General features: G+C 53.5%; 1 protein-coding gene across 2 annotated transcripts; it reads left to right on the forward strand.

Annotated features, from left to right (window-relative positions):
* Positions 1–27,540, forward strand: LOC116953150 (chloride intracellular channel protein 5-like). 2 transcript variants are annotated; one of them, XM_032973053.2, is made up of 6 exons: positions 1–420; positions 7,639–7,748; positions 8,993–9,118; positions 22,242–22,348; positions 24,440–24,627; positions 25,344–27,540. In XM_032973053.2, the coding sequence occupies exons 1-6, from the start codon at positions 379–381 to the stop codon at positions 25,503–25,505; spliced, it is 735 nt and encodes a 244-aa protein (XP_032828944.2). In that variant the 5' UTR covers positions 1–378; the 3' UTR covers positions 25,506–27,540. The 2 variants fall into 2 exon arrangements, with proteins under 2 accessions (XP_032828944.2, XP_075930831.1); XM_076074716.1 differs by lacking the exon at positions 1–420 and adding an exon at positions 5,678–5,828.
* Positions 27,541–27,703: the final 163 nt, after the last annotated feature.

A 27,703-nucleotide genomic window follows, 5' to 3' on the forward strand; every position in this document is an offset into this window, starting at 1 on the left:
TGGACGAAGCCCGCGAAGGGGCTACGGGATGCTGGAGGTGTGCACGGGGAGACATCTCGGCTCACCTCGCAGGCGGCATTCGCAGCAGCGGCAGCAGCAGCAGTGGACGCATCGGGAGAAGCAGCAGAATCAACATCAGTAGGAGTGGCAGCAGCAGGAGAAGGAGCCGCAGCGGTAGGAGGAGCAGAAGCGAGAACGGCACCAACAACAAAAAGAGGAAGTAAGCCCCTGGAGGAGGGGCAGTGTGAGGAGACGCAGCGGCAGAAGCAGCAGCAGGGAGACGGGAATAACGGAGTCATCAGCAGCAGCAGCAGGGAGACGGGAATAACGGAGTCATCAGCAGCAGCAGGAAGAGAAGCAGGAGCAGCAGCAGCGGAGATGTCTCGGGAGCGAGCCCCTGTGATCGAGCTCTTCGTGAAGGTGAGACGACAAGTCGTGGATGATGATGATGAGACGTCGTGGACGATGAGACGTGTGGATGATGAGACGTGTGGATGATGATGAGACAAGTCGTGGATGATGATGATGATGAGACGTGTGGATGATGAGACGTGTGGATGATGAGACGTCGTGGATGATGAGACGTGTGAATGATGATGATGATGAGACAAGTCGTGGATGATGATGAGACAAGTCGAGACACGTGCGTCCGCGAAGTCTGCAGGGAACCCCCGGCTGGGATGGGGGTGGGTTGGTCCCCATACGGGCTAATAATCTGGGGTCCGCAGGGTCCCAGGGGGTCCGCAGGATCCCAGGGGGCGCGTGATGAATCGGCAGCCACACCGCGCAGGTCCACCATGCCCACCCACTCCGTGCCCCCACGCACTGTGGTTGTCAATGTGTGGGACGTGAACGTGTCATGTTGGAGTGTGGGGATGCCACGTGTAGTTGTGGAATCCACGTGCAGAGGCGTGGTTCGTGTGGTGGTGGAGTCCACGTGCAGCGGTGAGGTTCGTGTGGTGGTGAACTCCACGTGCAGCGGTGAGGTTCGTGTGGTGGTGAAGTCCACGTGCAGCGGTGAGGTTCGTGTGATGGTGGAGTCCACGTGCAGCGGTGTGGTTCGTGTGGTGGTGGAGTCCACGTGCAGCGGTGAGGTTCGTGTGGTGGTGGAGTCCATGTGCAGCGGTGAGGTTCGTGTGGTGGTGAAGTCCACGTGCAGCGGTGAGGTTCGTGTGGTGGTGAAGTCCACGTGCAGCGGTGAGGTTCGTGTGGTGGTGAAGTCCACGTGCAGCGGTGAGGTTCGTGTGGTGGTGAAGTCCACGTTCAGCGATGAGGTTCGTGTGGTGGTGGAGTCCACGTCTAGCGTGCGAGGTTCGTGTGGTGGTGAAGTCCACGTGCAGCGGTGAGGTTCGTGTGGTGGTGGAGTCCACGTCTAGCGGTGAGGTTCGTGTGGTGGTGGAGTCCACGTGCAGCGGTGGGAGCGGGGTGGTTCGCGCATTCGCGTCCCTAGTTCGAATCCTGGCTCGGGACCCCATCCATTGTGTGACTAGCGGCACAGTTCAATAGACTGTATGTCGACGTGTGTTGGGTTTCGTCTACGTCTGCTCGGCCTTTAACGACTACGCGGGTGATGCGGTGCGTGAACATCAGCACTGGGGAGACAAAGGCGGCCGGGAGTGGCGCTAGGCCACACAACACCCAGGTCGTGCGCCCTTCCGACCTTAATATGTGCTCGCTAACAGCACAACCATGTGGTCTACGATGGTTGTAGTGTATCGTGGTCACATAGGTGTGTACAACACCATCAGTGACGGTTATCCGAACCGGTCCTGGGCCTCCCCTAGGTCGGCTCAGGCTCAAATGAGTACCTGGTGCAATCTGTAAACATCGCCACTGGGGAGACAAAGGCGGCCGTGCGTGGTGTTGGCCACCCACCCGCTCGTGTGCCGTGCCGGCCTTCATAGATGCTGCTCGCTAACAGCACTTGCCCCAACAGCCTGTTAAGGCTACACGGGGGATCTTTGTCCCTTATTACATTATGTTTTAGAAAGTCCGTATATATATTAATGCATGCTATTGATTTTCCAAACGCTTTCAACTCGTTTAAACATCGTGTCGCCGATTAGGCATATAAATACTTGTGCATTCTGGTGAAATTGTAACCTAAGGGAGGGTCCGTTTCCTGGCTTCCTAACGCACTCTGAGATAAAATCAGCAGCAACTTCCTGCTGCAATAAGAGCAACAGTTGCACGAGCTGTAGCAGCTGCTGCTGCGATTGCAACAACAGCAGCCGTAGGACTAGCAGCAGCAGCAACAGTAGCGATTGTAGCAGCAATAGCAGCAGCAACAGTAGCGATTGTAGCAGCAATAGCAGCAGCAAGTGTAGCGATTGTAGCAGCAATAGCAGCAGCAAGTGTAGCGATTGTAGCAGCAATAGCAGCAGCAAGTGTAGCGATTGTAGCAGCAATAGCAAAAGCAGCAGCAATAGTAGCAATAGCAGTAGCAGCAATAGCAGAGGCAATAGCAGCAGCAAGTGTAGCGATTGTAGCAGCAATAGCAGTGGCAATAGCAGCAGCAGCAAGTGTAGCGATTGTAGCAGCAATAGCAAAAGCAGCAGCAATAGTAGCAATAGCAGTAGCAGCAATAGCAGAGGCAATAGCAGCAGCAAGTGTAGCGATTGTAGCAGCAATAGCAGTGGCAATAGCAGCAGCAGCAAGTGTAGCGATTGTAGCAGCAATAGCAAAAGCAGCAGCAATAGTAGCAATAGCAGTAGCAGCAATAGCAGAGGCATGAGTAGCAGCCATAGCAGCAGTAACAAGAGCAGCAAGAGCAACAGCAGCCACCCATAGCAGTCGCAGCAGCAGCAGGCAATGGTAAAACCAATAGCTCATATTCTTTGGGTCTTTCGGTAAAGTCACGTAGATAGGTTCAAAGAAAATAACAAAAACAATATCTACGTGGCTTTACCGAAAGACCCAAACAATATGAATTCCTGCAGTCACGACGAAAGCTTTCAGTCAAGATTTAGAATCAGTAGCATCAAGCGCAGCAGCAGCAGCAGTTTTAGCGGCATCAGCGACATCATCAGCGCACAGAGAAGCCGTGCCACGTTTTGAGTAAGCAGGCAGGCGGCGTCTGCCCCGCAAATCCACCTCTCGGCAGACTGAAATTCCCTTCAAGTATTCCCGACAGAACGCCACATGGGCCGCGCGTGCCCTCGGGAGGAGTCGCCGCTTCCAGCAGCATTGTGTGAGCACAATCAAAGCCCGTCGTTCTGCTCCAAGCTTCAACCAACCAAGTCTCAAGACATTTTAAAAGCTTTAATTGCAACGAACTTTAGTTAGCCGCGTCCACCCGACTCTCTCGTCAGCAGCGACGGCGTTGGGGGTCACGGCAATGAGCCCAGAGGCTGCCCCGATGTGAAGGCGCCTTCGCTGTGGAGTCGCGTTGCTCGAAGGGACTCGCCGAAGATTTTAAACAAACGAACAGCGGCCACGTCTATCAAAGTGTTTTGCCCAGACGTGCGGACACAAATGATCGCTTTAGAAACCTATGTTGTGCATAAACAATCGGAATGTTTTTTTAGACTTGGGGAGGGGGAATCCGATGAGCTATGAAGCTCTTGTTTTACAGACGCGTCCAGCACGGGCACGGAGTCAGCAAAGTTACAACAGCAAAAACAACAACGGCGACGATAGGAATGGAAATTGGAGACAATGGTAAGCAAGTCCTAAATATGAATTGTAGCTTCGTCATTTAATAAGTCCGATGTCGCAAGCTTAGGCAAGGCAGCAAAAACAGAGGTGTTTTATCCTGACAGCGCTCCATTCCGTTGATTAAATAAAGTGCAGTACACACGACGGCCAAGGGCAAAAAGCATTGCGTGTGCCAAGGGGTTTCTCCCGGGCTTCAGCAGGGTCCTGTACCACAATGGTTGGCCAATTTTGTTTTAATGAGACTTTTGTGTGGTGTTGGTGTGAAAATAAAAAGAGCTTTACAGCTCGTCGGATTCCCCCAGTACAAATAAATATTCCGACTGTGTGTGCGAGTAAGTCCCCGAGTCGCACACTGGAGGAGACGGCACGTGTACCCTCACAGGTGCGCCTCCACCCACTGCTGCATGCGGCCTCCCCAGGCACGTGTGGGTCCTGCGGGATATTTGGCCAAACTTCCACCACGCTCGGCCAGCGCAGATTTTTGTGAAGTGGGCAGAGGGCGGTGATAAAAAAAAAAAACTGGTTCGGAAGCTACTCGCCACCGATGTTCGCCGTGTTCACGGATGACCCCCTCGCCCTCACCGCCAAATGAATGAAACGCGACGAAAGGTCGCCGCGCTGGTAACACACACGAACCGCTCGCCACAATTGAACCACAACACCTCGCTGCTGATCTCGTCAAGGGGCATAAAGCATCATCACGCGAACTCCCCCGGTGGTCCTCCTCGCAGCGGCTGCGGCGGCTGCGCCATCGACCAACGACGGCCACTGCATCGCGCGCTTTCGGATGCGCTTGTGCGGCCGTCTGGAACGCTCTTCTGATATTAGGAAGCCACTGGAGCTAGGCACTTTTAATCTCGATTGAAATCCCATTTCTATGGAACTGATTTTTGTGTTCAGTTTGTTGTCCTTCCCCCACACCTCCGATTAACACGGCTTGCTACGTACGTTGAGAAAGAAGTTCTACATTCATACATACGTATAGGCTGCTGCGTGGGAGATGCGGCGGGGAGCACAGGGCAGTGCATAACATCCATTGTTGTACTGTACATCTATACTCGAGGGTCGACACCTGCCCAGTTTACATTCGGACCGATGCCAATCTGTGTTCGAGATCTGATACTGGTATTGCCTTGTTGAACTTCATGACAACAGCGTACTGCACACTTTTTTCACGATAGACCCAGTGCTGACCGAGAGATGTGGTCTGGGTTTGGTCTGCAGCGGGAAAAGGTGGCAGCTCTAAAATTATATGCACCCCACGTTCACCAACCCACACTACTGGTGAGCGTGGTGAAGTATGGTCAAATACATGCCCCCCTCCCGACAAAACAGCTCTACATGGAGCGTGGGTCGAGTCGTGTGGAGCTGGTGAGCGTGCTCGAGTCGAAATCTTGAGCTCAAATCCCGGCCACGAGTCGACTCAGCTCCCCCACGGCTGAGAATGATTCATGAGAGCTCCACCGTGAGATGTTAATTGTGTTTAATCTACGGACAGACTCACCTCCACCATAGGAATGGGGAATTTCCACTACTGGCTCAGGGCTGTAAAGTGGGAGATAAGTCCCAACCCCCGCACTCACTTGCACAAGAAACTAATTTTACCTTTTGACCTTTGCCATGCGCGACTTTGTATTGAGGCACGTGCTGCGATTGCCACATGTCTTGGTTTCTCACCTGGTACAGCCTGGCAATTAGCATCTGTGTTCAGACGGCAGGAATTTATTTATACCATGATCTGGTACCGGTATTGTGCCGTAAAACAACACAGCACCTCTAATTAGCGCGTTTGGCTTTGTATGGTGCAAAAGAAGTTTAACACACATAGTAGTGCCGAAAGAGAAATATGTCTGTGTTTGGTCTATCGTGGAAAAGGTGGAAACCCTACTCACTCATTCACTCACTACCTCACCCACTCAATCACCGATTCATTGGTCGGGTTACTCAGTAACTCACATCCACTCGCTCGCTCACTTACCCACCCACTCACTCGGCATTTCACTCATCACTTGGGCGGCCACCTGGTCGGGAATTGGCACCTGTATTCAGGTGCCAGTAAATGATTTGTACCCGAGATCTGGTGTTGGACTTAATAATACTCTGCTGCACGGTCTTGATAAGACATGTCTGGGTTGGATCCGCAGTGGAAACCGTGGCACGTGCCCTGCCCAGTGAGTACGAGGGCGGAATGCGTTATGCGTGGGTGACTGTGGATCTGCTCGCGCTGGGGATTAAATGAAAACAAATGGCGTCATTGTCGTGTTTACTTTGGTAAAATCGCAGTGTTTGTCCAGACAGTGGCCACCCCTCCATCGCAGCGGAATCTCGAACGTTCTAATTAAAAAAAGGAATACCAATCATTATGAGACTTTGTCATAAAACGGGGTTTGTCGCCGTTGGCTAACATAGAGGGGCTAACAACCACAAAAACAACCACAACAACTAAGTGGCGGTGATGTCACTTAGTGGCACTCGGTTAACATCTTGTCTGTCCTCGTACTCCACGACCTGAGCAGTGAGCGGAGTTGGCGGACGATTTGCCGGGGCCCTAAGAGCAGCAGAGAGGCACAACATCGCCTCCAATTAGCACGGCTGGCTGCGTACGGTGCGAAAGAAGTTCAGCATACATACAGAGACTCCTCTACTTACGAACGTTCGACTTACGACCTTTCAGAGATACGAATCGTAAGTTCAACCGCCATGCAATAGATGGTGGTGGTGGCATCTACATCTGCAGGACACGAAGAACCAGTGAAATCTACATCTACAGGCGATTATTCAACTTTTAAAGGCATTTCCCGTGTTTAATGTACACGCCATACAACACGTCTGTAATCGACAGGAGTAAAGTTGGACTTACGAACAAATGATCCTCATGGCGGTAGCCCAGGGTACCAAATAATACAAAATGGCCGAGGCAATTAAATATTTTATTTCTGGGACACTTTTTTTCCCCAGGGGTGTACTTCACTCCGCGACTGGGGTACCAATCAATTCGAAATCGGTGCCACACTCCGCGATGTCGAACCACAGCGAGGAAGACGATTGCGCCGAAACCCCGAACGCTTGTACGCACCATGGTAGTGCATCGTAGCGTACAGCTCGTCGAAGATGAGTCGATTGTTGCATCGCCGACCATCAACAGACTAACAGTGACTGCATCACGGACATTGTGCGAGAGCCGGGGTACTATTGTACCCCGGGGTACCGCCATAAGGTTCAAATCGACTTACGAACGGACCTCTGGAACCTAACTCATTCGTAAGTCGAGGAGTCCCTGTACGTACATCAGCAGGAGCTAGGAGGAGGCTACGTGAGAGTTGGAGGGGCTGCCCGCTCACCACGTGTCCCTGTTGAGCCTCCCAGAACTATCGTAGCTTTGTCCGGCGGCCGCTGCCACGGTGGTGTCACGGTGGTGTCACGGCGAGCGGCACGCTGCGCTTGCGAGGTCGCCGGTTCGACCTCCCGGTGCGGCAGTGGAAACAACGGCGCGAATTTCTCGAGTGCTCGCCCTGTCTCTGTCCACCCATGGTTGCGGCACAGTTAGTCCATGGGGTCAAGTGGAGGTGCTCCCTCCTCTTGCGAGACATCTAGCCAGTGTGGAAGAGCAGGCCAAATACACTTTGGAGGGAACTCTCTGCGGCTGTCTCCAATGAAGACCCTTTCATTCGCAGTGGCGTCAGAAAGAAATTGCAGGGGCTGCGCCTTAATGTGGTCGGTGTAGTGGGATGCGACTCCGGGGTGGTGTGTGTATTCACAGGGGAGCGGATATTTGAACTGGTCATAGCCCTCCCTTAGGTCGACTCAGCCTCAAATGGCTACCTGGTGCAGTGTGTAAACATCAGCGCTGGGGAGACGGAGGCAGGCAGGTGTGGCGTGCGCCCTTCCAACCTTCTTAAGGTGCCGCTACTCGCCAAAGGCACTTGTCCCACCAGTCTGTTAAAAGCTATACGGGGGGTCTTTGTCTGTGTGCGTTCTCAGGCCGGCACCGACGGGGAACGCATCGGGAACTGCCCCTTCTCGCAGCGCCTCTTCATGCTGCTGTGCCTCAAGAAAGCCGAGTTCAAGATCGTCCTCGTCGATCCACGCAGGTACATTCATTCATTGCTCGTTCATTATTCATTCATTGTTAATTCAATGGGGGGCCGCAGTGGCGAGAAGTTACCTCCCTCGCCTGATGCGCAGGAGGTCGTGGGTTCAATCCCGACCGTGACGCCTGCTGTGTATTTGGAGTTCGTGAGTTCTCTCTCTCTCCATGGTCACATGGATTATTGTTCTCCGGCTTCCTCCGGTTAATTACCCTCCACATTTAGAAACATGCGATTGAGATTATTTGGCTGCTCCTGTAGATTCCCATATGGTGATAGAAGCCACTTCGATGAGCTATAAATGTGTGGCCAGCTGATAGCTCGGTGGGCTTCATCTGGTGAAACCATTTTAGTTGATCACTTTCATGACGTGCACAATTGAACTAAAAATGGGCATTGAGAGGCGCCAGAGAATTCGTCAAAGAGGGAGGTAGACGTCTGGAGACACCCACAGGAGAACGTCGCTGATGCGCGACGCAGCGAGAGACGAGGGAGTGAATTGTGGACGAGCGGAGCTCCGACACAGAAGTCGCAGTAATACGACTCCATTACTGACCGCGGTGGTGCATTGTGGGCAATTATTTATTGAATTAGCAGATGGAAGCCTGTTTCATTTTGCAGACAAAATCTCACGAAGTTTTAGTTCATCGCTCTGTGGGCCTTCTGAACCATCGCAGTGCGGAATGTTTATTCGTTGAAAAAGTGTCCTAACATTCGCTGGACGGGTTCACGGTGTTCGGGGAGGGCTATTGCCCATGACGTCAGGCAACTGAGCAGGATCAGTGACCCAGGCCTGGCTCTGCTGATGAGACTCGGAACATCGAAACGGCTCCGGAGATTACTTGGATCAAAACGATGCCGCTGCGAAATGCACTCCCAGAAGGCCGCGTGGCTGATAGGACGCGTCACACGCGTGGCCAAAGGAGGCGGACATCGCAGAGTTACCTCTGAGATCCCTTCAAATAACCTCCACTCCACACATTCGGGAGCAGCATCTTCCCACCCACCCTGCCACTGGAAGCAATGTTTTTTGCGTACAATTCAAGCGAGTTACTTTCATTCTCAGAGCTGCCACTCGCTTGCTTAAACGACCATGGGCCAATGAAATAAACCTTCAGGTGGCGAGACACATCCCCGTCTCACGTTGGTTCTAAGTCACTCGAGCGCACGCCAAAGTCTCCGCGCACGATGTCATCGCGCTGCGTTAACGTGGCTGCGTTGCACTGCCGCTGTCCGTGTTGTGCCAGGAAGCCGGCCAGTCTCGCAAAACTCGCTCCAGGCACCCAGCCCCCCTTTCTCACCTACAACGGGGGAGTCAAGACTGACACCATCAAGATCGAGGAGTTTCTCGAGGATGTGCTGTGTCCTCCAAGGTGAGAGGTCCCCATGCATACACAATTATCCATACATTGTCAACATCATCATCATCGTCATCCATACGTTATTATCCATTCATTGCCACCACCATCGTCATCACTGTGATTCATACAACACTATCCAATCATCACATCAATGTTACACTGCTGGTGGAGGCTTTCCCTGCTCTGTCCGCTGCTTCTCGCAAGAGGATGATACAAGGCGATGCTTTGATAATGCAAGGCGATGCTGAGTGTTGTCTATATACAAATATCTATGGGATGTCGCCGTGGCGTAGCGGTTGGCACAATGGACTTGCAATTCAGCGGTCGACGTTTCTATCCCTGGCCATGGCTAACATGTATGTAGAACTTGTTTGTATGTTGAACTTCTTTCTCACCGTACGTAGCCAAACGTGCTAACCAGAGGTGCAGGGAAGGACAAAAAAATAAACACAAAAAGGAGTTCTCAAGAAATGAGTTTTCAATCTAAATTTAAAAGTTCATAGCTCCAGCAGCTTCCTAATACAGTACTGGAAGCGCATCTGAAAGCGCCGCGCGATGCGGTGACCACCGCCTCTGTGCGATGGCAGCAGCCAAGAGCTGCCGCTGCTGCTGCTGTAAGGATGACCCCTGGAGGAGTTCGTGATGATGGTTTGTGCTCCTTGACGAGATCAGCGAGGTGTCGTGGTTCATTTGTGGCGAGCTGTTTGGGGTGGTGGCGGGTTTAACGACACATTTATATATTCATGCAATATAACCCAAAGCAAACCTGTATTATGGATGACATTGGTACCGAAAGCCAACATGTTAAACCAGTAGGTAATGAGTTCGTCTGACTGTCCACGGTTGTGGTTTTAATGCATTTTCATCGACAACCAGAGGAGGCTCACTTAACGGACTGGCTTGGCACTGCCGTTTATTACCCCACATTGATTTCCTCCCTCTAAGGGTGTATGTTCTTCGCCCGTGGCATGCGCTTGTTTTACGATATTAATAATTGATTGTTGGCAAAAGCCACGTGCTGTTGTTACTTCGTGGAGACCTTGGCCAAAGTTCAGCCGGTGGGCAAGGTTATGTTGTTTTAGCGGAATGGCACGTAACTAAACTATCAAACTATTTTTTATTTTACCAGGTAAGGCCCCACTGAGCTTACACAGCTCTTTTTGTAGAAGCGACCTGGCCACAAATTATAGCTCAACGAAGATGCTTATCACGTGGACATTCATGGCAGCCAAACAATCTAAGCACACGTTTCTAAATGTGGAGGGAAAACCCAGAAGACCCGGAGAGAGAGAGAGAGACATGCAAACTCCAAATATACAGCAGGTGCCAGGGTCGGGATCGAATCCACAACCTCCTGTACACCAGGCGAGGGAGTTAACATCTCCTAGCCACCGTGATGATGATGAGACAGAGAGACACACAAACTCCAAATATACAGCAGGTGCCAGGGTCGGGATGGAATCCACAACCTCCTGTACACCAGGCGAGGTAGTTAACATCTCTTAGCCACCGTGGCGCCGCATGCCAGGGGCGCAGCAGAGGCAGATCTCAGAACTTGGCAAGGTGGGGGGGCAGGCGGCACCCAAGATTTTAAGATTCTTACGAAAGAAACTTTTGAGATATTTTCTCTTCTGTCAATAAATATTAATTTCAGAGGTCTCAAGGGAGGGGGGGGGGGGGGGCGGTGAAATTGCCCCGCTGGCGCCCCCTCCTCCCTCCCCCCATTCGATCTGCCACTGGGAGCAAGGCTGCACGCATGGTTACTATTATTAATACAAAACACTCACCGCGTTGGTGTTACAAGGAAAAACACAATCATAAGCGACGTTTCGGTGGCAATGGCCCTCTCTTCGTAGCACATAAACGTAAATATAATTTTACTTGATTCTGAATTATATCGCAGCCATGACCATTACACGTAAAGCGTTCACTTGCGTGTGCCACGGTCTATCCACAGCTGGATGAAAGACCTTCCCAAAGCAGTCTTAAGGAATGAGCTTTCAACCTCGACGATGATTTAAAAGTGCATAGCTTCCAGTGGCTTTCTCATATTGGAAGCAAGAGCGTTCCAGACGGCCGCATAAGCGCATCTGGAAGCGCCGCGCGCCGCGCGGTGGTCTGCATCCTCGAGTTTGCAGACTGGGGCGGCACCGTGGGCATCCTGGGCTTGGATCTGGGCAGCCTCTCGCTAGTGAGACGGAGTTCGCGCATTGACGCCCTCAGCCGGCGCCGACTGAGCAAACAAAAGCCCGAACACTCACGCAGCCATGAGCGTTAAAAATACCGGGTCCATTTCCGTGCGGCAAACATCGAGACCGTAGCCTCACGTAGCCTCGTATCGCACGGTCGGCGACATACGGTGGCTACGTACGGTGCGAAAGAAGTTCAACATACATGTGATGCGACGCTGGCCTAATATGCACGCACGTTGAACTTCTTCCACACCGTACGTAGCCTAATCCGTGAAGAGATAACCCGGGTAGGAAGGGACACTTTGGCCGTGTCGTGATCGGAGAGCACAAGGAGAGGGAGGGAGGGAGGGAGGGAGGGAGGGAGGGAGGGAGGGAGGGAGGGAGGGAGGGAGGGAGGGAGGGAGGGAGGGAGGGAGGGAGGGAGGGAGGGAGGGAGGGAGGGAGGGAGGGAGGGAGGGAGGGAGGGAGATTCCGTGGGTGAACACCGCACCGGAGCAAGGGGCTCGCGGTTAAACCCCCGGTGGCTCAGCAGGCCCAGAGGCTGCGAGGATGCATCTGCTCCACCGCGGCCGGCTCCGATGGCAGGAAGTTCGTGTTGTCCCCCAGAGTCCGGGCCCCCTACGGAACACCGGGAAGTGGGTAGTTTTTTACGCGGGTGGAACAACAATGGTTCAGGCACACGTGTTGCCCACACTCCACTCGCAGGGCCATCCGCGGACGTTTCGGGCAGAAACGACAGTCGAGGGACGTGTCCGGTGATAGAACGCATCCTAATGTCGCCCAACGATGCATCACGGTGACACTTCACCGTCCAAGAAACAGATAAATCTGTGTGTGTGTGGATGTGCTTACGCATCATTTTTATTCAATAAGGGTCAGGAGGGGTGGCGCTGCGGTTAGCACACTACACTATAAAATCCAGCAACCTGAGTTCGATTCCCAGGCGTGGATAACCATGGTGAGTGACATCTCAGCGGCGTGAGCCCCACGCCCCCCACTGCCCCAATCCTCACTGAGCAGCGTGGTCAAGTATGGTTCATACAACACAAACAACCGACGTGGCATAACAACAATGACGACGATGATGATGATGATGACGTCAAATTTCACCACGGCACCGCACGGCATTCGCTCGCTCACGAAGAGAAAGCGAGAGGACGACTCAGACGAGGCAGCGGCAGCAGCAGCCAAACGCTGCTAGGAGCTGGCGCCAATTTCCTTCCAAGCTCTGCGGTCCTCTATGTGAACGTTTTGGCGGTACGCCGGTGGTCCGCGGTAGAAATGTATTTTATTTTCCGCAATAATCAATTATTTTCTCGCGATTCGCAAGCCCGGTCAGAAAATATTGCGGGGTGTTTTTTTGTCGCCGTCCAAATCGGTTCTCGTGATGACGAATGTTTATACGAGCGGCTGACACGAAGCTTCACAATCTGTTGCCGTATAGCAGCACCCAGCCCGATGGCGATTGGCTGCTCCGTTCTCCAAAGGCAGATTTGACTCCTCGTGCCCTAGACTTGGTCGGGACGGTTCCCCAATTCGTTTCCGGAATAATTTCTGGACGGACGGTGGCATCAAAAGAGGACGACTCGTGGTGTCACCGCACGTTCGAATGGGAAAGCAGCTGCTGAATCGAAGGTAACTTCTGATGGAGCGTCTACAGCTCACTGCAACAGCGACGTTGTTTTATGAGGACCGGTGTGTCATGCTGTACTGGTGTACCACCAATGCGTCCATGTATTGAGGTTTTATCGGGCAATTAATGAGTGTTTACTCGTGGGAGGAAAGTGGAGCACCTGGAGAAAACCCCATTGCGGTGCGAGGGCGCAACGCTCTATCTCGCCAAATGGCAAGGGTGGAGTGAACATTTTCGGTACCGCCTTCTCCCGGCGAGTCAGAACACGGGCTCCTCCTCAACGCCCACGGGAAGGGAGTTTCACAGCCCATCTGTGTGCGATCCGCCAACCCTGGCTGGTGGTGGTGGCGGCGGTGGTGGTGGTGGCGGTGGTGGTGGTGGTGGTAGCAGTGGTGGCGGTGGTGGTGGCGGTGGTGGTGGTGGCGGTGGTGGTGGTGGTGGCGGCGGTGGTGGCGGTGGTGGCGGTGGTGGCGATGGTGGTGGCGGCGGTGGTGGTGGTGGCGGCGGTGGTGGCGGTGGTGGCGGTGGTGGTGGTGGTGGTGGCGGTGGTGGTGGCGGTGGTGGCGGTGGTGGTGGTGGTGGTGGCGATGGTGGTGGCGGCGGTGGTGGTGGTGGCGGTGGTGGTGGTGGTGGCGGTGGTGGCGGCGGTGGTGGCGGTGGTGGCGATGGTGGTGGCGGCGGTGGTGGTGGTGGCGGCGGTGGTGGCGGTGGTGGCAGTGGTGGTGGTGGTGGTGGTGGCGGTGGTGGTGGCGGTGGTGGTGGCGGTGGTGGCGGTGGTGGTGGTGGTGGTGGCGGTGGTGGTGGCTACGCTAATGTCGCGGCCTGTAATCCCGGCTGCTGCGGAGGCAGCAGCGAGGGCTTGATGGATCGCGCACAGATGGGCCTCGAAACTGCCTGCCCGTCGCTGCATGTCGAGGAGGAGCCGTCACCCTGACACCTGTGGAATGGGGTACAGCGACGTGTGGACTCATTTCCGTCCATTCCATCTGCATGGGACAGAAGTGTTGCTGCCTCGCACCTTTGGGTTTTCTCTGGGTACCCTTGGTTTGCACGCACACGTTGTGAACACTCTCACTGGATGGAAACGTGGTACCTACGTTGGACTCCGTTTGCACCGCACGTAGCCAACCGTGATAATCGGAGGCGCGGGGGAAAATCATCTCCACGCCGCCTATATGTGCGGCGGATGACGCAACGGTGTGCGACGCAGTTGCGTACATGGCGCTACTCGATTAGCGCAAAGAACGTGGAACAATCCGCCGGGAAGACAGACGTAATCAGTGTGCGCAGGTTGCTGTGGCTCACGGCTCAGAAGCACGGCTAACAATGGGCGAGGTGCGGAGAGAGATGCACGGAGAGACGCGCGCCGTGAGTTGCATCGAGGGACAGGGCGAGGGAACACGCTCGGGTTCGTGGCATCATCGAAACAAATCAGAACAGCAAGTGGCCCCGGGGCACGACGTGCTGCTAGGGGTCCGGTTTATGGATGACCTAGAATAGTAATGGAGAGGTAGCCAAGGGGTGGCACGCGTCTGGGAGCATGTCGGGAGACGGAGCGGTCAAATCAGTTCTTGTGCAGGTACTAGATCGATCTTGGTGTCGCAGGACCGCGTGAGAAGGCAACGATTTGGGGGAGGCCTTCATCCAGGAGTGGATAGGTCATGTCTGGATGTTGAACTTCTTTTGCACCGTACGTAGCAAACCGTGCTAACCGGAGTTGCGGGACAACAAACCAAAGACAAAAAGGCGTTCTCAAGCAATGAGATTGTCAAGCTCTAGTGGCTTGGTAATATCGAAAGGAGGAGCGTTCCAAGCAGACAAGCAGCTCACAGGCTTGCCTGCGTGCGGACGGTCAGAGGAATGGGTTAACCCCGCAGCAGCAGCAGCCGCTGCAGCGGCGGTCAGGAATTGCGTCTGTGCTTTAGCACTTCCCCTTTCGTGCAACGACAGTGGGACGTGGCGTGTTGGCGATGTCGCCCGTGGCTTCCCGGGATGCTGAGCGCTAGCGCGAATGAGGCTCGCGCGACAAATCTCGGTGGGCAAGTCGATGCGATGGGTTCCACGGTCTGGGACTCGCGGTCACAGCCGCACCTCAACTTAAACTAATTTTTATTTTACCAGGTAAGCCCCACTGAGCTCTATAGCTCATTTTCAGAAGTGGCCTGGCCACAAATGATAGCTCAACTAGGAGTGGCTTATCATCATCGCGTGGATATTCACGGCAGCCAAATACTCTAAAAGCGTGGTGACGTTGATTCTAAATGTGGAGGGGAAACACGTAGCACCCGGAGCGAGACACGCAAACTGCAAATATACAGCAGCAGGCGTCAGGGTCGGGATCGAACCCACGACCTCCTGCGAACCAGGCGAGGGAGTAAACATCTCCTATCCACCGTGGCGCGTTATGCCAGCCGCACAGAGACCCAGGAACTGCTGCTGCTGCTGCTCCGTTGTGTGATAATGCCTCTTTACAAATGTTTTATGGTCCTTGACGAGATCAGCAAGGTATTGTGGACCATTTGTGGCAAGTGCTTTGTGTGGCAATGAGTGCAATTGGAAGCCAATGCAGCTCGGCGAGCATTGAACGTACACGGGTCAGAACTATGCGGTACCGGTCACGACACGTGCCAGAGAATGTTGCACCACAGGGCTGGGCCGAGCTCAGATCTCGCTCGTAGCTGCGAATCGAACCGGGAGTCCGGCGGCGCATGCCAACAATGTGGCTATTAAAACAAAACACGCGCTGTAAAAATACAGCAATCACTCCCGTTGCTGCGACGGTCGGCTCGCCTTCCTGTCTGCGATGAAATATCTCACGTGAACTGAGTGCGGTGCCAGCCACTGCCGTTTCCCGACAGTGCTCCTCAGGCACGGACTCCCTCGCCCGCTGGCCCAGCAGCAGAGGGCCCCCCTCGCTTCGTTCGACCTCCCGTGAAGGAGAGCGGACGACACCTCAAACGAGTCGGCGCAGCACGGGGCGATGGCGCGGCCACCCGCTTCACGAGCCGAAGTCGAGAGATGTGACCTCCAAATTGGTGCCGCGGTGGCTAGAAGATGTTAACTACCTCGCCTGGTGTACAGGAGGTCTGTGTCTCTCATCATCATCACGGTGGCTAGGAGATGTTAACTACCTCGCCTGGTGTACAGGAGGTCTGTGTCTCTCATCATCATCACGGTGGCTAGGAGATGTTAACTACCTCGCCTGGTGTACAGGAGGTCTGTGTCTCTCTCTCATCATCATCACGGTGGCTAGGAGATGTTAACTACCTCGCCTGGTGTACAGGAGGTCTGTGTCTCTCTCTCATAATCACGGTGGCTAGGAGATGTTAACTACCTCGCCTGGTGTACAGGAGGTCTGTGTCTCTCTCATCATCATCACGGTGGCTAGGAGATATTAACTACCTCGCCTGGTGAACAGGAGGTCTGTGTCTCTCTCTCATCATCATCACGGTGGCTAGGAGATGTTAACTACCTCGCCTGGTACACAGGAGGTCTGTGTCTCTCTCATCATCATCACGGTGGCTAGGAGATGTTAACTACCTCGCCTGGTGTACAGGAGGTCTGTGTCTCTCTCTCATCATCATCACGGTGGCTAGGAGATGTTAACTACCTCGCCTGGTACACAGGAGGTCTGTGTCTCTCTCTCATCATCATCACGGTGGCTAGGAGATGTTAACTACCTCGCCTGGTGAACAGGAGGTCTGTGTCTCTCTCTCATCATCATCACGGTGGCTAGAAGATGTTAACTACCTCGCCTGGTACACAGGAGGTCTGTGTCTCTCTTATCATCATCACGGTGGCTAGGAGATGTTAACTACCTCGCCTGGTGTACAGGAGGTCTGTGTCTCTCTCTCATCATCATCACGGTGGCTAGGAGATGTTAACTACCTCGCCTGGTACACAGGAGGTCTGTGTCTCTCTCTCATCATCATCACGGTGGCTAGGAGATGTTAACTACCTCGCCTGGTGAACAGGAGGTCTGTGTCTCTCTCTCATCATCATCACGGTGGCTAGGAGATGTTAACTACCTCGCCTGGTACACAGGAGGTCTGTGTCTCTCTCATCATCATCACGGTGGCTAGGAGATGTTAACTACCTCGCCTGGTGTACAGGAGGTCTGTTTCTCTCTCTCATCATCATCACGGTGGCTAGGAGATGTTAACTACCTCGCCTGGTGTACAGGAGGTCTGTCTCTCTCTCATCATCATCACAGTGGCTAGGAGATGTTAACTACCTCGCTTGGTGTACAGGAGGTCGTGGGCTCGATCCCGACCCTGATGCCTGCTGTATATTTCAGAGTTTGCGTGTCAACGTCACGCCTTTAGAGTATTTGACTGCTGTACATTTCCACGAGATAAGCCACTTCGTTGAGCTATCATTTGTGGCCAGGTCGCTTCTGAAAAAAAAGCTCAGTGGGCTTTGCTTTCTAAAATTGCTTTTATTTTAATGGAAGGGCCGTTCTATGTGAACTCGAGAGAGGGCCCCCTAAGACCATTTGGCCGCCTCTTATACGCAGGCCAGACGTCTTGGACGAGGTGGGAGCGCTCGCTCTTCACCCCACCACACGCGGACCTGCCACTGAACTAACAGTGGCGCATCCCACGTGCATCCATACTGCCGGGTGGACAGAGGCCACGTGGGGATTTGAGAATCTTGCAGCGCCGCCGTTTCGCCCCCCCGCCGCGGCGGGAGATGGGGCCGGCGATCTCTCTCGGACCGCCGGTCCGGCGTGCCACTGACCGCTCGTGACACCGCTATTGTGGCAGCCTCCCGATTCCAATAGAGGCCACGACAAGCTTACTCTTCCCGCTTTGTGTAAATATTTACTATGCAGTCGTTTACCCTACCTTGTAGCGTGGCTGTAAATCCGGCGACTCGTATAACATCAGCCCCAACATCGTCAAGTTTCGGAGAGGGTTCACACTGGGCTAGAACATGCCCAAATGATATCCTCAGAACGCCCGTGTGTCTTTTTTTCTGCAGCCTAAGACTCCCCCCGTATAGCCTTAAGAGACTTTTGGGGCAATTGCTGTTAAGCGAGCACGTGTGAAGGCCGGCACGGCACAGAAGGGGTGGGTGGACAGCAGCACGCCTTTGTCTCCCCAGCGGCGATGTTTATGCACCGCACCGGTTACTCATTTCAGGACCGTTCCTGATATCACCAATGTTGACTGTGAGTGGGTATCCAACTCAGGTCGCCGGGGTTCGTAGGGCTGTGCGCTAACCGCTGCACTGCTGCTCCCCGTAATAAATAAACACACACGCGCGTACAACAACGAGAGGAAGTTCAAGTTTCCTTTCTAAAGTTTTGATTGTTTCGAGTTTTGATTCGTGGAAACATTTCCCAAAATCTCAGCTCACCCGCCGCGTGTCACGAATGGCCGACGTAAATGAGAACGTTCACCAGTCCGTGGGAATGGTGGTCACGTGAGAATGGTGGTCACGTGGGAATGGTGGTCACGTGGGAATGGTGGTCCCGTGGGAATGGTGGTCACGTGGGAATGGTGGCCACGTGGGAATGGTGGTCCCGTGGGAATGGTGGTCACGTGGGAATGGTGGTCCCGTGGGAATGGTGGTCACGTGGGAATGGTGGTCCCGTGCGAATGGTGGTCCCGTGGGAATGGTGGTCACGTGCGAATTGTGGTCTCGTGGGAATGGTGGTCACATGGGATTGATGGTCACGTGGGATTGATGGTCACGTGGGATTGGTGGTCACGTGGGATTGATGGTCACGTGAGAATGGTGGTCTCGTGGGAATGGTGGTCACGTGGGAATGGTGGTCTCGTGCGAATGGTGGTCCTGTGGGATTGATGGTCACGTGGGATTGATGGTCACGTGGGATTGATGGTCACGTGGGATTGGTGGTCACGTGAGAATGGTGGTCTTGTGGGAATGGTGGTCCCGTGTGAATGGTGGTCCCGTGCGAATGGTGGTCCCGTGGGAATGGTGGTCTCGTGCGAATGGTGGTCACGTGGGATTGACGGTCACGTGGGATTGATGGTCACGTGGGATTGGTGGTCACGTGGGATTGATGGTCACGTGAGAATGGTGGTCTCGTGGGAATGGTGGTCACGTGGGAATGGTGGTCTCGTGAGAATGGTGGTCCTGTGGGAATGGTGGTCCTGTGGGAATGGTGGTCACGTGGGATTGGTGGTCTCGTGGGAATGGTGGTCTCGTGGGAATGGTGGTCCTGTGGGAATGGTGGTCACGTGGGATTGGTGGTCTCGTGGGAATGGTGGTCCTGTGGGAATGGTGGTCCTGTGGGAATGGTGGTCTCGTGGGAATGTTGGTCACGTGGGATTGGTGGTCTCGTGGGAATGGTGGTCCTGTGGGAATGGTGGTCCCGTGGGAATGGTGGTCCTGTGGGAATGGTGGTCCTGTGGGAATGGTGGTCCCGTGGGAATGGTGGTCCTGTGGGAAAGGTGGTCCTATGGGAATGGTGGTCACGTGGGAATGGTGGTCTCGTGGGAATGGTGGTCTCGTGGGAATGGTGGTCCTGTGGGAATGGTGGTCCCGTGGGAATGGTGGTCCTGTGGGAATGGTGGTCCCGTGGGAATGGTGGTCCTGTGGGAATGGTGGTCCTGTGGGAATGGTGGTCCCGTGGGAATGGTGGTCCTGTGGGAATGGTGGTCCTGTGGAATGGTGGTCTCGGGCGTTGCTGAAGCAAGCCGGGGAGAATACGCAAGGCAAGGAAGCCGTCTCGCCGTATCTCCATGGCCACCCACGATGTCTGTGAGGAGATTCTCGGAACTCGGGAAGACAATTCCTGGACGAGTTCCATCTGTGTGGGAGGACCTGCGCTTGGTCGCGGGCAGGGGATCAGCGGTTGATGGTGAGGGAGCTGTGAGTGGTGAGGTGGTGTGAGGGAGGTGTGGGTGAGGGAGAGGTGAGGGAGGGCGGGAGGGAGAGGTGGGGTGAGGGGTGAGGTGATAGAGGGGTTGGGTGAGGTGGGGTGAGGGAGGGGTTTGATGAGAGTGAGGGGTAGGGTGAGGGAGGAAGAGTCGAGGGATGGGTGGGGTGAGGGAGAGATGGGGTGATGGAGGGAGGGAGAGAGGGGTGGGGTGAGGGAGGGGTTGGGTGAGGGTGGGTGAGGGAGGGGTGTGGTGAGGAAGGGAGGGGTAGGGTGAGGGAGGGGTGAGGGATAGGTGAGGGCGCAATTAGAGCGATTGCCCTCACACTTGGGACCCCCCTAGATTCATATCCATGGGACCCCCTCGTGGTCGATGACCTCTCGTGGTAGATGATGACCTCTCGTGGTAAATGATGACCTCTCGTGGTAGATAACATCTCGTGATAGATGACCTCTCGTGGTAGATGACATCACGTGGTAGATGACCTCTCGTGGTAGATAACCTCTCGTGGTAGATAACATCTCGTGGTAGATGACCTCTCGTGGTAGATGACCTCTCGTAGTAGATGATGACATCACGTGGTAGATTACCTCTCGTGGTAGATGATGACCTCTCGTGGTAGATGATGACCTCTCGTGGTAGATGACCTCTTGTGGTAGATGACATCACGTGGTAGATGATGGCCTCTCGTGGTAGATGACCGCTCGTGGTAGATGATGACCTCTCGTGGTAGATGATGACCTCTCATGGTAGATGACCGCTTGTGGTAGATGACCGCTCGTGGTAGATGATGACCTCTCGTGGTAGATGACCTCTCGTGATAGATGACCTCTCGTGGTAGATGATGACATCACGTGGTAGATGACCTCTCGTGGTAGATGATGACCTCTCGTGGTAGATGACATCACGTGGTAGATGATGACCTCTCGTGGTAGATGACATCTCGTGGTAGATGATGACCTCTCGTGGTAGATGACCTCTCGTGGTAGATGATGACCTCTCGTGGTAGATGATGACCTCTCGTGGTAGATGACCTCTCGTGGTATATAACATCTCGTGGTAGATGATGACCTCTCATGGTAGATGATGACCTCTCGTGGTAGATGACCTCTCGTGGTAGATGATGACCTCTCATGGTAGATGATGACCTCTCGTGGTAGATGATGACCTCTCGTGGTAGATGACCACTCGTGGTAGATGATGACCTCTCGTGGTAGATGATGACCTCTCGTGGTAGATGATGACCTCTCGGGTAGATGACCTCTCGTGGTAGATAACATCTCGTGATAGATGATGACCTCTCGTGGTAAATGATGAACTCTCGTGGTAGATGACATCTCGTGGTAGATGATGACCTCTCGTGGTAGATGACCTCTCGTGGTAGATGACCTCTCGTGGTAGATGACATCACGTGGTAGATGACATCACGTGGTAGATGACCTCTCGTGCACCGCAAGGCGACTCGGCACCTGATCTGCCAATGGCCGCTCGTTGCCCGGCTTGGCCTGCGACGTTTGACAGGCCTGCTGCAGGCGTTGTGGGCGGTGTTGCTCACGAAGCCCACAGGTAAATACAAACACACAGGCTGCGTTCAGCACATGTCTGCACGCCAGCTGTGTGTTTTCTACTGCAGCTAATGGCTCGTGAAGGAGTTGCATATTCCCCCCATCCTCCCTAAATAAATGTTTTCATGGAGCAGTGAATAAGAGGAAACGTCGTAAACATCTGAATTGAGTGGGGTAGACATTTATTAGCGACATTTTGTATGTACGTGGCCATGACTAACATGTATGTATCGATGTTGAACTTCATGTATGTATGTTGAACTTCTTTCGCACCGTATGTAGCAAACTGTGATAATTATCAGAGGTGCGGATTAGTAGAGAGAGATAATTAGTCGGGAGAGATGATTGGAGGGAGTGATGATTACAATGCTCATAATATTCACTTTTTATGCACATTTTAACCAACGTTGAGTATATATGTTTTGTTTTAGGTTATGCAGGGAAACCAGAATAACCCAGAGAGGACGGATGTAAAACAGTGGGGGTGTGGGGGGTGTATTTATCCCGGTGAGCTATGAAGCTCTTTTTACACAGATGCCCAGTAGGGACAGGTTAGGGCTGTGGTTATGGATGGATGTTGAACTTCTTTCGCACCGCACGTAGCTAACCGTGCTAATTGGAGGTTGAGGTTTGAGTTGTTGCTTGGTTTGGTTTGCGTATCTGATTGGGTGGTTAGTTGGGTGGTTGGTTCAGTGATCGGGTGGTTGGCTGGGTGATGGCTTAGAAATCGATTGGTTTATTTGATCGGCTGAGTGATTGAGCGGGTTGGCTGGGTGGTTGGTTGGCTGAGTGATTGAGTGAATAGTTACATGATTTGGGTAGCTGACTGAGTGACTGAGTTGCTGGCTGTTTTGTGGGTTGTAGACTAATGTAAGTTTCGCTCGTGTGTTGTAGGTACCCCAAGCTGGCGGCCAACAACCCCGAGTCAAACACAGCTGGGAGCGATGTCTTTGCCAAGTTTTCTGCGTTCATCAAGAACACGAGCAGTGCCAACAATGACAGTGCGTGGAACTCTGTCCACGTGTCTCTGTGTCTCTCTGTCCCTGTGTCCACATGTATTTGTCTCCCTGTCCCTGTGTACACGTGTCTCTGTGTCTCTCTTTCCCTGTGTACACGTGTCTCTGTGTCTCCCTGTCCCTGTGTCCACGTGTCTGTGTCTCTCTGTCCCTGTGTCCACGTGTCTCTGTGTCTCCCTGTCCCTGTGTTCACGTGTCTGTGTCTCCCTGTCCCTGTGTCCACGTGTCTGTGTCTCTCTGTCCCTGTGTCCACGTGTCTCTGTGTCTCCCTGTCCCTGTGTCCACGTGTCTGTGTCTCCCTGTCCCTGTGTCCACGTGTCTGTGTCTCTCTGCCCCTGTGTCCACGTGTCTCTGTGTCTCCCTGTCCCTGTGTCCACGTGTCTGTGTCTCTCTGTCCCTGTGTCCACGTGTCTCTGTGTCTCCCTGTCCCTGTGTCCACGTGTCTGTGTCTCCCTGTCCCTGTGTCCACGTGTCTGTGTCTCTCTGTCCCTGTGTCCACGTGTCTCTGTGTCTCCCTGTCCCTGTGTCCACGTGTCTGTGTCTCCCTGTCCCTGTGTCCACGTGTCTGTGTCTCCCTGTCCCTGTGTCCACGTGTCTGTGTCTCCCTGTCCCTGTGTACACGTGTCTCTGTGTCTCCCTGTCCCTGTGTCCACGTGTCTGTGTCTCCCTGTCCCTGTGTACACGTGTCTCTGTGTCTCCCTGTCCCTGTGTCCACGTGTCTCTGTGTCTCCCTGTCCCTGTGTCCACGTGTCTGTGTCTCCCTGTCCCTGTGTCCACGTGTCTGTGTCTCTCTGCCCCTGTGTCCACGTGTCTCTGTGTCTCCCTGTCCCTGTGTCCACGTGTCTGTGTCTCTCTGTCCCTGTGTCCACGTGTCTCTGTGTCTCCCTGTCCCTGTGTCCACGTGTCTGTGTCTCCCTGTCCCTGTGTCCACGTGTCTGTGTCTCTCTGTCCCTGTGTCCACGTGTCTCTGTGTCTCCCTGTCCCTGTGTCCACGTGTCTGTGTCTCCCTGTCCCTGTGTCCACGTGTCTGTGTCTCCCTGTCCCTGTGTCCACGTGTCTGTGTCTCCCTGTCCCTGTGTACACGTGTCTCTGTGTCTCCCTGTCCCTGTGTCCACGTGTCTGTGTCTCCCTGTCCCTGTGTACACGTGTCTCTGTGTCTCCCTGTCCCTGTGTCCACGTGTCTGTGTCTCCCTGTTCCTGTGTCCACGTGTCTCTGTGTCTCCCTGTCCCTGTATCCACGTGTCTGTGTCTCCCTGTCCCTGTGTACACGTGTCTCTGTGTCTCCCTGTCCCTGTGTCCACGTGTCTGTGTCTCTGTGTCTCCCTGTTACCGTGTCTCTGTTGCATAATGCACAATGGCTGTGTGCTTTGTGGACATTTACGTGATGTTTTTACTCATTGCTATCCCGCCTGCACTGTTATTCTTTTATGATGCTGGGGTTTTCTCATCATTTACAAACTTGAATAACCAAGGGGATATCAATTGAGTGTTTGGCATGGCGCATGGGTGGTGGTGGTGGTGGTAAAACACTCAAGGGGAGGAATGTAACATTGAACATATACAGAGGTGGCCAACCAAATATATCACAACACCCAGCCCCCCACCCCATCAAATGTAACCCGGCGCTGTGTGGATGTACATGTGTGTGTGTGTACGTGTGTGTGTGTGCACGTGTGTGTGTGCACGTGTGTGCACGTGTGTGTGTTAAGGCTAGACGGGGGATTTTTGTCTTTGTGTGTGTGGAGAGCGGTGGTGCAGCGGTTAGCTCTACGCTGCGCGACGAACCTGGCCAACCGGGTTCAATTCCCGCTCACGGCCAAAACCAGTAACCAGTATCTGAACCGTCCCTGGGCCCCCCTAGGTCGACTCAGCCTCAAAATGAGTGCCTGTTGTGGTGTGTAAACATCGGCACTGTGGAGAGACAAAGGCGGTCGGGCGTGGTGCTGGCCACCCACACCCCCTCGTGCGCCGTTGCCGGCCTTCATAGGTGCTGCCCGCTAACCGCACTTGCCCTCGCAGTCCGGTGGAGGCTATACGGGAGAAACCTTTGTCTTTTTTTGTTCTTTGGCTTTGCAGCGCTCGAGAAGGCGCTGCTGAAGGCGCTGGGCCGCCTGGACGACTTCCTCGTGACTCCGCTGCCGGACGAGGAGGCGGTGGAGGGCGAGGACGGAACGCCCCGCACGAGCTCCACCCGCAGCTTCCTGGACGGAGAGCGGCTCACACTCGCCGACTGTAACCTGCTGCCCAAGCTGCACACCATGCAGGTGGGGCGACACGGACACGCGGCTCGCTCGCACGCGGAAGGTCCCCTCCCCGGAGCCCTCAACAGATCGTACATCAGTCAATTTCTACCCCCTCTCTTACACTGACAAGACTAGTGGTTGGAGTGGGACTGTTTTTGCTGTTGTTTTACTGCCTTCTTCAAGCGCGGGAATTGATGTACGACTGCTATTTCAACTTAATGGGCACCATGGTGGCGTGATGTTATCGTCCTCGCCCGGTATGCAGGAGGTCGGGGGTTTGGTCCCGGCCCTGACACCTGCTGTGTATCAGTACTTTCAATGTCCTCCCCGTGGTCGTGTGGATTATTTATCCACGTCCTCCGGTTTTTCCCTCCACACTTAGAAACGTGCACCTAGATTATTGAGATGATTTTGCTTCTATTAATGTCCACATGATAAGACACTTTGTTGAGCTATCATTTGTGGCCAGGTCACTTCTGAAAAAGAAGTCAATAGCTCAGCGAGCTTCACCTGATGCAATAAAAAATAGTTGAGTTTTATTTGTATGCTTTTTGGTGATTTTTTTAACCTTTCCTATACTTTCCACTCCCATCGTGTTATATTGTTTGTTCCTGTAACGTTCTGACCAAGTGCCCCTACTGGACATCTGTAAAAAAAAGAGCTTTATAGCTCATCAGATTCCTCCACTATATAAAAACTAAAAAAATATTATTCGTATTGTCTCCGTGCTCGTGCAGGTCGTTCTGAGGAAGTTCAAGGGAATGGAAATCCCCGCGCAGTTCACGGGGATTGCGCGGTACCTCAAGCACGCGTGCGCGCAGCCAGAGTTCACCGACACGTGCCCGGCCGACGGCGAAATCGAGGCGGCCTACACCTCCGTGGCCCGGCCCCTCGCATAGACGCGGCACGGCACGGCGCCACACGGCACGGCACGGCGCCGCACGGCACGGCGCCACACGGCACGGCACGGCACGGCGCAGCACGGCGGGTGTAACGGCCACTCCCCCTCACTCCTAACGCGTTGCAGCATCAGCTCTGTCCCTGGTTTTCCACCGGTGACCATTCCAGACATGTCTCTCGCTCAGCACTAGGCCTATTCACATTTGTGCAGCGTACTGTAATAGCCATCAACGCGATGTACGTACGGATGTTGAACTTCTTTTGCGCCGTACGTAGCCCACCGCGCTAATCGGAGGTGCGGGGTAGGACAGTAACATATCGGCCACGGAGGCATTGTCGGACATTGAGTCGTCGCACGTTCCACGGCTCAACGTCAACCAGCGTTGGTCCAACGTTTGCATCTGCCTGACTGCCATACTCGTTTCTTTGTAACTGCCATACTTGTCAATCTCTGTTTAAACTAAACTAGAAACTAATTTTTATTTTACCAGGTAAGGCCCACTGAGCTGTATAGCTCATTTTCAGAAGTGACCTGGCCACAAATGATAGCTCAAAGAAGTGGCTTAGCATGTGGACATTTATAGCAGCCAAATACTCTAAAAGCGCGTCGATTCTAAATGTGGAGGGAAACACCGGAGGACTTGGAGAAAAATCCACGCGACCATGGGGAGAGACAGAGACACGCAAACTCCAAATATACAGGAGGCATCAGGGTTGAGATCGAACCCACGACCTCCTGTACACCAGGCGAGGTAGTTAACATCTCCTAGCCACCGTGATGATGAGAGAAAGACATGCAAACTCCAAATATACAGCAGGCATCAGGGTTGAGATGGAACCCACGACCTCCTGTACACGAGGCGAGGTAGTTAACATCTCCTAGCTACCGTGATGATGAGAGAAAGACATGCAAACTCCAAATATACAGCAGGCATCAGGGTTGAGATCGAACCCACGACCTCCTGTACACGAGGCGAGGTAGTTAACATCTCCTAGCTACCGTGATGATGAGAGAAAGACATGCAAACTCCAAATATACAGCAGGCATCAGGGTTGAGATCGAACCCACGACCTCCTGTACACGAGGCGAGGTAGTTAACATCTCCTAGCCACCGTGATGATGAGAGAAAGACATGCAAACTCCAAATATACAGCAGGCATCAGGGTTGAGATCGAACCCACGACCTCCTGTACACCAGGCGAGGTAGTTAACATCTCGCGATGGTGACGCCCACTTGAGTGTCTTCACGGAAGCCTGCTACGTGGGGAGCACGCGCCCCAAAGTCAATTTAAAGTTTGTTTTCTCACGAGCAGAGAGTCACATGAGTGTCGTGGCAGTCGGATGCAACGCAGCCGAGGTGCGAGTCGACAAGTTAAGAGGCTGAAAAATAAGAAAATGTTTTACCCCTTTCTGGCAATTAAACAGAAGTTGTGTTAAGATGTTCAAAGGCCAAACATTGAGCAAGGACTCAAGTACTCACCACACACATCAACCAAACGCGGTACTTGTGGCGAACATGCAAACAAACACGCTATGATGATAATAATAATATGTGGCATAGTCTTTGAAACCGTTTGGCCTACACTATAAACAGCAGCTTCTTCGTGGCCTTGTCTCACCGGTGTCAGAGCAGAGAACAACGCCAACATGTGAACGGATAAGAGCCGTGTGGTTTTTGTTTGCGCTCGTTACGATGTCCCTTCAATACACACATTTAATCCACGCTGGCACCTGCGCCAATAATCACAATTCCGACTGACAGAGCTGTCCGTTGTGTATGTTGAACTTCTTTCGCACCGTACGTACGCCGACCGTGCTAATCGTAAGTGCTGCGTTTGAAGCTACATCGTTAGCGTGTTATGAAGGAGGGCCACGTTGCCCAGAAACGTTGCTTTGTTACACATTCTTCCTTTGAAGGCGACACACAGCGTTACTTGCTGATCCGCCCAGACTGGACATCTGTGAAAAAGAGCTTCACAGCTCATCGGATTCCTCCTCCCCAAGTCTAAATAAAACATTCCGATTCAGTCCCATTGTTGTTGTTGAAGAGCGTGTTGAGTTGTTTATTGTGAGCTGATGCTTGCGCACCGCTGCCACCGCAGCTTCTCCTTTCGCATGGATTCAGAGCGGCAGGTTAAAGATGTAAGGATCTTTGCGAGGACATCTGTCTCCGCTCGGGATAGGCCCTCTACATGT

This window comes from Petromyzon marinus, chromosome 50, assembly GCF_048934315.1.
Source record: "Petromyzon marinus isolate PM22_M1 ecotype Great Lakes invasive population chromosome 50, UKy_Petmar_22M1.pri1.0, whole genome shotgun sequence".
NCBI lineage: Eukaryota > Metazoa > Chordata > Hyperoartia > Petromyzontiformes > Petromyzontidae > Petromyzon > Petromyzon marinus.

What these genes read in the sequence shown, in the direction of transcription:
- LOC116953150 (XM_076074716.1), top strand. Translation starts at nt 5,781, where the DNA reads ATGTCTGGGTTGGATCCGCAGTGGAAACCGTGGCACGTGCCCTGCCCA. An exon ending in CGTGGCACGTGCCCTGCCCA is followed by an intron (nt 5,829 to 7,638) that starts GTGAGTACGAGG and finishes GTGCGTTCTCAG; the next exon opens with GCCGGCACCGACGGGGAACG. An exon ending in GAGCAGTGCCAACAATGACA is followed by an intron (nt 22,349 to 24,439) that starts GTGCGTGGAACT and finishes TTGGCTTTGCAG; the next exon opens with CGCTCGAGAAGGCGCTGCTG.